The sequence below is a fragment of the Convolutriloba macropyga genome, chromosome 1, assembly GCF_964194025.1.
Source record: "Convolutriloba macropyga chromosome 1, txConMacr16.3, whole genome shotgun sequence".
NCBI classification, from domain to species: domain Eukaryota; kingdom Metazoa; phylum Xenacoelomorpha; order Acoela; family Convolutidae; genus Convolutriloba; species Convolutriloba macropyga.
In genome coordinates, this window is record NC_134468.1 from 87,090,167 (window position 1) to 87,104,547 (window position 14,381).

The following is a 14,381-nucleotide window of genomic DNA, read 5'->3' on the forward strand; positions in this document are numbered from 1 at the left end:
CTCAATTTATTAGAAAATGACCAAAAAAGGAAAGGTTTAAAGAGGGTTGGAGGATAACAATGTTCTAGTAATTCAGGAAGTGATCTAAGCAATGGACTCCTTCATGGTTCCGGCTGCATCCAGTTGAGCAAGGTAGCTCCTAGGAATCGCCAGATTCTGATTGGCCCCCATCGGTACCTTCATCGGGTAGCCTGAAATTTTTAATAAGTCTTTAGATTCTTTAGCTCTGAATTTTAACGATTTTTTTTTGCTAATAAGTGTTATCTTTAATCAACATACAACTACAAAAATTACTTGGTATGTCACTATCATGGTTTTGGTTTAATTTCACAATCAACTGCGTTTTAAACTTTTTGTTTTCTATAAAAATTTTTCCAGTCATTTTTTTCTGCATTCTTAACTAACATGTTTACTCTGAATTAATTCTGAGTAAGTTTATAAGAAACACAAGCCGATATATAAGCCCGACAGGATTAGAAGAGGTGCTAGCAAAAAAATGCAGACGTGTCAAAATATAGAAATTTTATTGCTGTCCAAACTGTATTGAGAAAATGTTAATACTGTTTTCTGATTGTCTGATTGCTCCATAGTGTACTCAATAAAATTTCCATGTTTTGAATTAGGATATGAACAGAAACATAAATACGCTCAGAAATCGCGGTAAGGCGAAAGAGATAAATATGTATTTTTGTGGAAACTGATATCACGTTCCTTTGTAATAGATTCACATAAAGTCTCACGGGCCATTGATTCATGACTAAGGCCCGCAAGGAATCGTCAGGTGCGGTAAAATATAATATCTAGAACTAGCTCATGTCAAATTTAGGTTATTTGAACGCAAAAAGCTAGTATTTTATATTTCTCAACCAATCGGGCTCCTTGAAATTTCCATATTTTGGTTCTTCCATTTGTTGGAACGTCACCTGACAAAGATACTCTACCTATGTAGTAACGGTTAATAATTCAGATTAAAAGCTTAATCCCCCCATCAGGAGTTTTTGTATTCCTCCACTTATACGAGTTTCAGCACTCTGACACTTATAAAGATTCTTTGCGTGTAAATATACGAGCAATGTTTATTTACTACACAATAACAAAGCGAAATTTCATTTTAACCCATATATTTGGAAATAGCGTTCTGCAAATAAAGTAAGCTTGGATGAAATTTGATATTTTGCTTGATTTTTGAAGATTTTGGCTACAAGAAATGGGCTGATCAAGTAAACTATCTGGAAAAGTGTCGTCAAAATGCTTTTGTTCCTCACATTCGCTTTTGGTAGTTATGAAAAATAAGCAGAGCGTTGTTATTGAAAAACAAATTAAATTTTGGGGTTGCAAAAATATCAGCTATTCAAGGCTAATGGGGGGCGGTAACAGAAAAAAACCTTAAAATTACTTTTTAAAATCACATGCAAAATTTTTGTAGTGGTCTTAAATCGAGCGATTGGTGTCAAAATAATTGAAGTTTATATAGCTTTTAATCTTGAATTAAAATTGAAATAAACGATTAATGATAGTTCAAACCGTTATTTTAGCAAAGCTCCAACGGCACAGAGCTATGATTAAGAGAGCGGTCAAACGAGCTGAGAGGCAAGCGCGCCGAATTTTGGAAACAAGGCCATGAAAGTCAAAAAAATTTGAGGTAGTCGTACTATAATTTATCCCTGGCGGGCTGATGGGCGCTGTTACTGGCCCGCAACTTCCTATTTATATCCCAGAGCGGATGGGGAGCCTGGCCATGTACAGCGGTCCATTAGAGCTCGCATTCAATAGATCTCTATAAATTTTGATTTTTGTCTCTTTGGTGCACTGAAATACATTATATATTGCGAAGACTCCTCTGTCTTGATTGTAACGCACAACGATGTATTATTTTTTTTCAAGATTACATAACCTTTACATAACATTAGGCTTGCTTGTCTTTCGGCTTACTTTTATTTTGGCTTAATTTGCGCTCACCATGATTAAGATATAGGCTTTTGGCAGGTCTCAGGGCCATTATGGTAAAGGCCAAATGACTGCGATTACTAACTTTGGATAATCATACGGTTACACACATATCATAATAAGCTCGTTTGCACAATACATTCGCTTCTTACCTGGAATCTACAAAAATTATTATTCACCTATGTATATTTGGGATACAATACTATTTACCCAATGTCAAATTGAAATGGAATAATACTTATTTTTCGCAGTCAAGTTTCATCTATTGTTCCCCAATTTTTACAATGAAATTAACTTGGTTACCATGACTAGCTTTATAAAACAGCAGATCACCAGTTTAACAAATCAATTTTTAACAGTTCATTTCAGTTTGAAATGAAATCGGGGATAATTGCTTAAAACAAGAAGAGCTAAACATCAGTAGATTATTTGCCTTTTTTTTATTGTTGATACAAATTATTTCAACCAATTACTAAATCGATGCGACACATTATTTCAAAATACAGAATGTGCCGAAATTCTCGATGTCATAATAACTAATGTGAAAGATACCCAATGTCAAAAAACCCATTAAGGCAAAATACCCAATGAGCCAAAAAATTCACCTTACAATTCGTTACTTTATGAACCAAAAAAATCACTTTACTATAATCCGATTACAAATTAGCAGTTGGTGTTACATTGGGTATTTTGCCCTGATAAACGTCTATTCATAACATCTCACCAGTTAATGTGTTGTTATTGGACTCTGTCTCGTGAATCTTGGCCACACAGTTGTTCATTCCGCTGGCATTGACAACAACATTGTTGGTCAAGTCCTCAAGGGTTCTGATTTTCTTCACACAGATGACGAGGACACCAATCAGGTAGCAGAGGGCGATTGTCAGACATCCGACTACGAGTGACAGAGTGACCTCCAAAATCGTCATCTCTTTTAAGTTCACCTCCTGACGAACGTGCTCTGAAACCGACAGCTTTTTTTGATACTCTATGTCACGCATAGAACTCTCAGTCTGCAAAAACTTCAGTCAAAGCTCTCCAATTTATGAGAAAGTTGTAATTATAGAATTCTCACTATGGAAAAGTCATGGTAATAAAACTTTCATTTATGATAATGTTGTAGTCTTGACTTTTTCTTATGATTTTTTCAATGTATGACATCTATGGGTATCGCGGAAATAGCCGAAAGCCGAAAACCAGCCGTACAACAATTGTAATTGAAATTGCTAGATGAACTAGTGATATTTTTGACCAACCAGAAGTCAGCGCCGGCTAAATATCCTTGGACATTTTTATTCAAAAAATTGAAAAATATGGTTTTGGAGAAAACGCAAGAGTCTTATTGAATTCGTTTCTAATTAACAGGAAACAGTGTGTTAGAAACGGATTAGTTGAATCCGACTGGACAATTATAAATCATGGTGTTCCACAAGGTACTGTACTATGACCACTAGTATTCATACTTTATGTAAATGACTTCGGTGAGGAAATAGGGAAAAGTTCGAATGTTTTACAATTTGCAGATGACCCAGCAATTTTATGTCATGAAAAAAATGAACAGTGTTTAGAAGCAAAGGCTAAAAAAATATTGATGGAAACTGAACAAAATATGAAACAAAACAAGTTAACTCTAAATGAAGGGAAAACAGAAATAATGGTTTTCAAAAATGAGAAGTTACCAACCGTCAATTGCGTTTAATTTAATAGTCATTCATTGAAACCAATAGATGAAGTCAGATACTTATGTGTTATTCTTGACAAAGAGTTGACATACCAAAAACAACTTAATAATGTGATCAGTAAAATGGCTTTAGCTATCAGATCAATTTATTTGGTACGCAATCAAATACCTTTAAAGGCTCGAATAAATCTTTTTTGATCACTTGCTATATCGCATTTAGAATTTAGTGCAATATTTTTTCAAAGTTTGCCGTTCTACTCAATTGACAGAATAAACAAACAAATTAGATGGGGCATAAAAGTTTGCTTTTTTCGAACAAAATATGACAGTGCTCATAAACTACTTCTTGAAAATAAAATACTTCCCGCAGAACTTCAAATAGCAAAAACTTCATTAAATAGACTTTTCGATATTGTCCAACAAACAAACATACAAGACCAAAAAAATTCAGAGTAATCGGAGACGTTGAAATTAAAGTTAATAATCGTACATATGATTTTTCTATCACAACAAAATGTAAATCAAAATGGAGTCAAAATTCAATTATAAGAAACTTTGTTCGGAAATGGAATAAACTTCCAAGAGCTCTAAAAAAAGAAAAATTAAAGAAAAAATTTAAAAAAGAATTAAAGGAAGAGATGCAAAAAAGACACAAACGAGTTCCAATGGACAAAAAAATTGAAGGCTTTAAAAGTTTATTTTTATAAAATAATTCACGAGAACTAGAAACTGAACCTTAGTTTATTATTATTATTATCATGTTTAGTTATTCAAGGGAAAGATGTAGTATGTTTGATTTATAATATTACAACATGTAACTTCAACCTTGGGGTTATTCGAACTTACATGTTTGAGATTTAAAAAAAAATTCTCTTTTTCTCCTTTTCGGCGAAATCACCTGTTGGCACCGAAGTCAATATTTCATAATATGAAATCTTTATTTAAAATTTTTATCCAGTCGTATATCTGTTAGCGAAGAAGTTAAGAAGTTAACATGTGTTTATAAAATGACAACGTTTTTATGTATGCTTAAAAGGTAGAAATGGCACCCACAAATATTGCATGCCATTAAAATTTAATTGCAGCAAATAAAATTCAGAAATATCAAGTGTGAGAGGGGCTCTGCCTGTGATGCGTTCTCTCAATCGTTTTTGAATCATTATAATCTGAGGATTTTTAGAACCAGTATATTTCACAGAAATCATCATTTCTTTCAGTGAGCACAGGAGTGAAAATAACTTACGTGATTGTGGAGACGTTGTTGGAAAATCAAACATTCGGTTAATGCTTTGACTGCAACCCGCATTGTTACACGCCTTCACATACATGTGGTAGAAATTGCCCGGCTGCAATTTGGGCACAATCGCGTAGTTGTGAGTGTAGTTGTGATCCAGTTTTGTAACCAGGTTAACCTCACTTGAAATCTTTCCATCGCTTTTGCTCCCAGTTGGTCTTAATCTGGACCCGATACCGGTTGGGTTCTGGTTTGGGGATGTGGAGATCTGGATTGAAGTTTGGTACCAGACTTGATACCAGGTCATCATTGGATACGCGGATGTGGCGGGAATCCACGTCATGTTTACAGAATTATCCTCAATGAACTGGGCATGAAGACTGTCTGCGAGAATTGGAGGATCTAAATTTAAAAACACAAGTCAAAATGTGTTTATCAGCAGTGCCCAAAAATGTTTGTCATTTCCCGAAAGTTTTTGACCCGTGTTTTACTGCTGGACTGTATGTATTTCTAATAAATAACCCCCCCTCCATTAGATCAACTTTTAGAAGTCTGTTCATAAAACTAAGTCTAGGCCTAGGTTGAGACCGTTATCATCATACCATGACAAAAACAATTTATAGGAAATATAAATTCATCTAAGTCTCCTTAACCATGTTCTCCCAATCACACGATTATCTCACTTTCCTTGTTTTGTCTGAATGAAATTTAAATTTCTTAAGAAACATTAAAGCTCTGAAAAGAAATTAATTCAACAAGCACAAGAAAAATGCGAAAGACTATTCTCAACCAAGCGGCCACATAAGTCTGCCCAAAGATATCATAGAATTTGCGGAAAATTTTTCATTACAGGCTCTATCCCTTTATCACTGCAAGCGAGCTTTGGAAAAAAGCTTTGCCCGTCAAAAAATTCGACTGCTATCTCTTTAAAACTCAATGATAAATTCCTTCAAGGGAGTTTATTCAAAAGGACTACTTCACAACATTTATATGTCTACCCGTATCTAACTCTCATGCGAATTCAGTTCTGAGTCAGAGTCTAAATCAGGTCACATTTTGCACAGAAAATGTCTGATTCAGAGCTAATTCAATGATTCATTCTGAATTATCTTCTGATTCAGAAGAATACAAAATATCTTTTCTGAATTTTGCTTTGATTCAGAGAAATTCAGAAATCACTTCACAGTTGGTTCTGAAATCTTTCTGAATCAGTACTAAAGCTTAAAATTTTTCTGAAAATGTTCTCAGTCAGTACTGATTGTCACTGCACTTTAGGTACGGGTATTCATTTTTAGGTACGGGTATGTACTTGCAGCAGAACATACGGCTACAAGTTTATGAATAAGAAATTACTCAACAAAACATTATCAGCTTAAAAGGTGAGGCATAAACAACACAAAACAAACAAGAACAAGAAACAAAAAGTACTCGGCAAATTTTTTGTGTCAGCCTTTATTTAATTTTTTATTCACAAATTCGCAGTTTGGAAAACACTTATGTGAAAACCTGACCCATCAGAAACAGCTAGCCTGTAATTTAAAAAATAAGGACTAATTGTGATCTGTTCCAACATTTCCGTTTCTGATTTATTGTCCTTTTGATCGATAGTTGGGTCAAAGCACTGCCTCAGTTTTCCGAGATTTCAGCGAGTATGAGTGACTGATTTAAAACGGTTAAGACTTCAAAGAAGTTAATGTGACAAGAAATCAAATGGAGTAATTAACAACATCGGGACAGCAGATACAATGATAACAGCAACTTGATAATGATTGCGCAATCGTGATTTGTTGAAAAAAATGTGGCGTTTTCTACTGGAACAACATACTTGGTCTAAATAAATTATCGCAGCTGAATTCAGTAAAGTTTGGCACTAGTTTTTGTCAGTACTACTCTCATACCTTGGCATAGTTTTAACTTCACCAGCAAGCATGAAGTATGACAAAACTAGGGCTACTTTTCTGATTATTTCACAGAAGTAATTGTAAAATGTGGATCCCAGCGAACCCTCGCATTCGCTCAACGTTCGCTGGGATGCCACATTTTACAATTACTCTACACACATTAAAATTTCGATCGAATAGCTCATTTTTGAGTAATTTCACATTCACTAAATTTTCACTGTGTTAGTCAAATTTATAATTACTTTATACATAGTAAATTTTGATCAAATAGCTCATTTTGATTAATTTTTTATATTCACTCAATTTTTTGCTTGAGATCCACATTTTTGCAATTATATATTTTAAAAATTGATTAAATAACTCATTTTTTGATGAATTTTTAAAATATCGCCAAAATGTTAGATTTGAATTAATTTTAAAATATTTGATCAACATTCAATATATGGAAAATTATTTTTTAAAAATTTCGAAATAAAAATAATGGATATATTTTGTGAAACTTGTAACAGAGAGTTCAAAACTAATAAAACACTTCATAAACATTACTCGAGTAAAATACATAAGGATAAAGTGGAAAAATATCAAAATCAAGATATGATGAATAAATTAGATGAATATATCAAGACATTACCCAATGATATTACTACTTGTTTTAATAATTCTGTTATACAAATAAAATCAATTCTCATTAAAGATGATGGATATAAAGATAACTTTGAAGATATTCTTAATAACATAACATCTTTTATTCATAATCCAATAAAATATATTTATCCGAAGAAATTGAATATAAAAAAGGAGAAACAAAGTTTATTATGGGACATACTACTATTCCACAAGTTTACACAGCAGGTATTTATATATCACATTTGAATAAAATAGAAAAATTATTAAATGAGGCAGAATTAAGAGAATCAGGTTGGATGATTCAAAGGAGAATATCACGAACATTACATATTTCGTATTATAATTCAGCTGGTGGATCGTATATAGAATTACCTTTCAAATCACCATATATTATTAATGTTAAGAATATGGATGATGATATGTGTATAATTTGGAGTTTATTAGCATATATGTTTCCAGCAACAAAGGATAAACAAAGAATATCTAAATATTTAGATCATCTCAATTGAATTATTTTACCATCTTTTGATTTTCCATATAATTATAATGATATAAAAAAGTTACACAAATTGAATAATGTAGATTTTAATATATTTGAGATTGATGAAGATAAAAGAATTAAAGGAATAATATTTAGATCTCATAATAATTATAAGGGTTGTAATCTTTTATTATATAAAAATCACTATGTTTTATGTACTAATATATCCACTATAATTAGAAATTCAAATAGAATGTTCCATCCATGTTTAAATTGTCTAACAAGCTACTCATCAGAACAAATATTAAAAAATCATAAAATAATGTGTGAAGAACATAAAGCAGTAAAAATTACCTATTCGCATAATGATTACCATCAGTTTGATAAATGGTGTTACAGAAACAGAGTTCCTTTTACAATGTATTGTGATATTGAAAGTTTTAACACTAAAGTAAACACACGAAAACCATTCTGTTATAATCTTATAATTAAATCTAGTTATCCTGATCTAATGGAAGAACATGAAGTTACTTATATGGGTAAAGATTGTGGTGAACATTTAGCCAACACTATAATAAAATATGAGGATAAATTTAAAAAACTACTGAATGAAAACATTGTAATGAATGATGAATCAGTTACTGGAGAACCTAATATTTATTTCTATTGTAATAAAAAATTAGGTGAAGACATAGTAAGAGATCATGACCACTTTAATGGTAAATTTAGAGGATATGCTCATAATATATGTAATTTAAATGCTAAGAAACCTAATTTTGTTCCACTATACTTTTATAATGGATCAAAATATGACATACATCTTTTCATTAAAGAATTAGCTATGACAAAGCTGAAAATGAAAGCATTAGCTAAAACAGAAGAGGAGTTCTTTTCTTTAAATATAGGATGTATTAGAATATTAGATGCATTTAGATTTTTTACACCTCTAAGTTTAGATGTAGTAGCAAAAACATTAGGTGGAGAACAAAGAAAAGGATTTTATCCTTATGACTGGATTGATGAAAAATGGGAAGAAAAAATGAATTCAACTGAGTTTCCTCCACAAGAAACATTCTATTCTAAACTAAAACAAGAGGGAATATCAGATGAGGATTATCTTAATGCTAAAAAAGTATTTGACAATGATTGTAAAACTTTTGCAGATTATACAATTATGTATCTAAAACAAGATGTAAAATTACTAGCAAAGGTATTTGAAAAATTTAGAGATAAATGTATAGATGAATATAAAATAGATCTATGTTATAGATATTCATCACCAGGTTTATCATGGATATGTGGATCAAAGTTTACAGAACAAAGATTAAAACATTACCAAAAAGATACATATGATATATTACTCATGATTGAAAAAAGAATAAGAGGTGGTATTGCATCAATACTTGGTGATAGATATGTTAAACCTTGGAATAGATATACACAACCAGAACATTATGAAATAAATAAATTATGCAAGTTATTGGATAACATGGACTTTGACCCATTGCATAGCATGGCCTTTGACTCAAATAAAGCACAAGAAGACTATCTATTATATTATGATTTTAACTCATTATATCCATCATGTATGGTAGAAGAACTACCTATAGGTGAATTTATTAAATGTAATGACCTACTTTACGAAACTACTAAAGATGGAGACTTTGGTGTAATATATGAAATAAATATTAAATATTCCAATGACCTTAAACAGAAAACAGAAGTCTTCCCTTATTTTCCAGAAAATTCAAAACCATATACTGAAGAATTTACTAATTATCAAGAAGTAAACAAACCCAATAAATACAAACCATTAGGGAAATTAATGCTTACATTACATGATAAAAATAACTATGTTATAGAAGGAAGAATGCTTGATTGGTATTTAAACAATGGTTTTAAGTTAGAAGATATAACAATTCTCAAAAAAATCAAAATGAGAAAAGTAAATGGTTAAAACCATATATAGAGTATAATTTAAAAAAAGAGATGAAGCAAAAGCTAATAATGATAAATTTGGTGAAATGTTTTATAAATTAATGAGTAACTCATTCTATGGTAAAACTTTAGAAAATGTAAGAAATAGACAAGATGTAGAAATTGTAAATAAATTAGATAGATGCAAACAACTAGTAGGTAAAGCAACATATAAATCAACATCAATATTTTCTAATAATCTTGTTGCTATACACAATTATAGAAGTGTAGTTAAACAAGATAAATTTAATTATATAGGATTTGTAATATTAGAACTTAGTAAATTTAAGATTTATGAAATTGTGTTTAATGTATTGAAACCAATATATAATAATAATTTCAGCTTATGTTACATGGACACTGATAGCTTACACATACATCTAAAAGATGACCCAAACAAAATGAAAGAATACATAGGAAGTAAATTAGGACAAATGAAAGACGAGTTAAAAAACGAATACATAACAGAAGCTATATTTTTAGCACCAAAAGTATACTATTTTGAAACAACAAAAGAACAAACTCTTAAAGCAAAAGGTGTAACCAAACCATCTCAAAAACATCAACTAAACAGAGATGATTATTATAATGCATTGTTTAACAATGAAAACAAATATGTTGAACAATTTAAACTAAGATCAATTAAACATGATATGAATATTGTAAATGAAAAAAAGCTTGCATTATCACCATTTGATGATAAAAGAATTGTAGATTGTGTAAAAACTAAACCGTATGGTTCGAATACCTAATACTATAATAATTTATAAAACTAAATATAGAACTAAATATAAAACTAAATATAAAACTAAGTAATTTTTATGATAAAGGTTTTACGTAAATAACATTAAAAGCAATCCTCACGATGAGAATCTATATCTATTCAAAAGAGATCTAGTAAATAAAATCTGTGAAGCATATTTAAATTTAAATCCACGAAGCGGTTTCACCGATAAAAACCTACTTATCTGTGAAACAGCTTCGCTGATAAATAATATTAAAGAGCTAACCATTAATGATGATAGAAAGTTAATTGAAGCTGCAATTACACTATATAACGATTTTTTATAATTATAAAAAATGACTAAACTAGAGAAACTTATCGAATTAAATAATCTAGAAAAACAAAACAGAAAGAATAGATTAGAAGAAAAATTAAAACAACAAGAATATTATGGTGAAATAGAAGAGTTATTTGATCCTTTAACTAAAACACTAAATGCAAACAATGAAACAATGCAAGCTCATAATGAACAAACATTAAGAGCAATAGATTGGCAAAATCAAGAGTTGGATAAGCAAACTAAGATGATCGAGCAAGCTGGTTCCCAGATTGGTGAAACTGCTTCGCAGATCCAGCAAGCTGGCTCCCAGTTTAATGAAACTGCTTCCAAGATAAGTGAAACTGCTTCGTAGATTGGTGAAACGTTAAAGGGGACCATAAAGCAAACTCAAGATATAGCACCAGTTTATGTTGACACAAAAACAGCCAAACTTCTTCATGACATGGGGGCTCAAACTAATTCTCAATTAAAATTAGAACTCGTAGATTTACCTAGTAGGAGATATAAAATGAATGGTGTTGATATAACTCTAGAGCAGGGTGCATTTTTAGTTAGGGATAATGTATATGAGTTTTCAGAAGGATTTACTGATTTTCTTACTAAATCAAATGTAACATATGATGATAAGGTTGAGGAAGATGAAAACAAAATTAAATGGTTTTTAAAGGATATTAGATATGATGTAGGAAAAGGGGATAAGAAAAGTGCTAGATATAGAACAATAAAACGTATAATGGAGGTAAGAGATGATATATTTGGCAGAGGGTTAAATACCAACCAACAAAGTTGCCACCACTACGTGGATCAGGGAACCTGCTTTGCAGATCCAAATAATTTAATAGAAAGACTAGAATTATTAATACTAGAAACAAAAGCTGGTCATGATGGATTATATGACGAAGTGCTAGATATATCTAAGCAACTATTATCTATGAACATTATTAATCCAGAGCAACTAGATAATTTTGTTTTTAACTATGGTAAATAAAGGATAAACCTGGCTACGCGCATAATGATGGATAAACAACAACAACAACAACAACTCCTAGCTAAAGAAGTATTTAGTCCTCAAATAACAAAGTTTAGAAGAGAAAGAATAATACCATTATATAAAGATGAAACATGGTCAGCTGATTTAATTGATAAGTCATCTTTAAGTAAATACAATAATAATTATAAGTTTATATTAACAGTTATAGATATATTCACAAAATATGCATAGGCTATTCCATTAAAGAATAAATCTGGTTTATCTATAACTAATGGCTTTAAATTAGTATTAGGCGAAAATCCACAAGGTGGCTCTGAAAATAGAAAACCAGAAAAGTTATGGGTAGATAGAGGTAGTGAGTTTTACAATAAAACATTTAAATCTTTACTTAAGGAATATGAAACAGAACTATATTCTACTTATAGTGATTTAAAAGCTGTGTTTATAGAGAGATTCAATAGAACATTATTACACATAATAAATAAACCAATGTTCATCAATGGTGATGGTAATTGGGTAAATATATTAAATGATGCAGTCTTAACATATAACAATAGCATTCATTCAACAATTAATATGACACCAGTTGATGCTTCGAATAATCCTGATAAGGTTAAATACACTTTTAATTTTAAGAATATTAAGCCAAAACTTAAAGTTGATGATTATGTTAGAAATGCAGATAAACGTAATATCTTCTCTAAAGGTTACACTTCTAATTGGAATAGAGAACTGTTTAAAGTTAATGAAGTTCTAAAAACACAACCACCAACATATAAAATAGAAGATATTAATGGAGAGATAATAGAAGGTAAATATTACGAACAGGAACTATTAAAATCAAAGTTTGACTTTGAATCTAATAATAAAGTTTTAGAATCATTAAATATAGATATTTCTTAATATAAATAATGACAAGAAATAGATTTAACCAGGCTAAAAATCAATCAGGGAACTCACTTCTCGGATTAACATCAACAAACAACCTAACACTAAGTAAGGCTCGTGGGTTATTCCTAGAAGATAATGATAATATTGACATGAAGAATACCTATAAAATTACAAATGTACATCCTCCGTTAGATGAAAAGGATGTGGTTAATAAAGAGTATTGTGACAATAACTTATTATCCTCTTCTAATAAAATCGATATTTTAAGTAGAAACATAACTGAGCTAAGAAAAGGTGATTCTGATAAAGTTACAACTAAAACATTACAACTAAATGAAACACAAGTTAATGAAAATCTAATTAAAGAATTCATTAAATCAGCAAATGAAGTCACAAATGTTGTTAACTTTTGTAATAAAGTTGCTGCTGATACTATCTCTAAATATAATCAATTAAAACAAGAGATTGATAATAATAAGTTTAATCAGAATATTACCAACATACATTTAGATGATATGTTTACTAATGGTCTAAGGGAAATGAAAGAATACAATAAATCTCTTAGAGGTGTTATAGTACAATATATAATTTCTATACTTTTACGAAGTAAGTTACTTGATAATAAAGAGCAAGATAGACTTGAGATGCATTATGGATTTTAACAAGAAGATATAACGAAAGAAATAGAAAGTTTTTTTACTAATGAAAATGAGTCAGCCAACAGCACCGAGTGAGAGCTTACTGTATCCAGATTTATCATCAGTATCAGAACGGTTGATAAATGAAAAGATTCAAGCTAATAATAAATTTAACAACAATATTAACATTATAAAAGATATTAGAAATTATTATGAAACTGAAACTAATAATTATGATAAGAAGTTAAGTAGATATAAAAATTATATTAACGTAGCTGAGATAACAGAAATACTATTATCATCAATTGCAACAACAGCAACAACAACATCAGTTGCATTAACAGGTATAGGATTACCTTATTCTATACCCACAGCTTTTGCTAAAGCAACTGTTTGTGGTTTATTATCAAAAACAATTAATACAAAAATAAGAAATAAAATTATAAAGTATTCACAAATGTATATTCTAGCTAAACAGTTTAGTGATAAATTTAATAAACTATATACTAAATCAATGAATGATAATAAAATAGATAATGATGAATATAATGAATTAGTCAAGGTATATGAGGATTATATGAAGAACAAGAAAAATAAATTAAGTGTTTTTTTAAACTAAAGTTATTAGTGTTTAGTAATAACAATGTCTTTAGTAATAATAATATTAGTATAAATATTTACCGATAACCGTAATCATAAACATAAACATAAATATAATCATAATCAAATAATTATCTTTTCTTTGTACCTAAGTATAAACCTCTTCCTTTTTGTACTACCTTTATACCTTCACCAGTAGTTGCAAATTTAATTAAATCAGGTGTGGCTGATAAAGCAGCTCTAGGGTTTCTAGATGCCGCTGCAGTTCCTATTTTACTTGCAATCTCTAATGCTCTTATTGGATTATTAGCAACTTTCTTTCCAAAGTTAACTGTAGCTCTACCAACAC

At 30.2% G+C, this 14,381-nt stretch overlaps 1 protein-coding gene across 1 annotated transcript; it reads right to left on the reverse strand.

The window, feature by feature from the left end:
• On the reverse strand, positions 1 to 5,286 carry LOC142352765 (uncharacterized). Its single transcript, XM_075404885.1, has 3 exons — positions 4,872 to 5,286; positions 2,672 to 2,908; positions 1 to 191 (listed from the first exon to the last, which is right to left on the reverse strand). The coding sequence occupies exons 1-3, from the start codon at positions 5,203 to 5,205 to the stop codon at positions 85 to 87; spliced, it is 678 nt and encodes a 225-aa protein (XP_075261000.1). The 5' UTR covers positions 5,206 to 5,286; the 3' UTR covers positions 1 to 84.
• Positions 5,287 to 14,381: the final 9,095 nt, after the last annotated feature.

Bases quoted from the DNA above. Each gene is read 5' to 3' on its own strand.
- LOC142352765 (XM_075404885.1), bottom strand. From the start codon at position 5,205: ATGACGTGGATTCCCGCCACATCCGCGTATCCAATGATGACCTGGTAT. The intron at 2,909-4,871 runs GTAAGTTATTTT...TGTCGGTTTCAG, and splicing joins AACAACGTCTCCACAATCAC to AGCACGTTCGTCAGGAGGTG. The intron at 192-2,671 runs GTGAGATGTTAT...TAAAAATTTCAG, and splicing joins CAATAACAACACATTAACTG to GCTACCCGATGAAGGTACCG.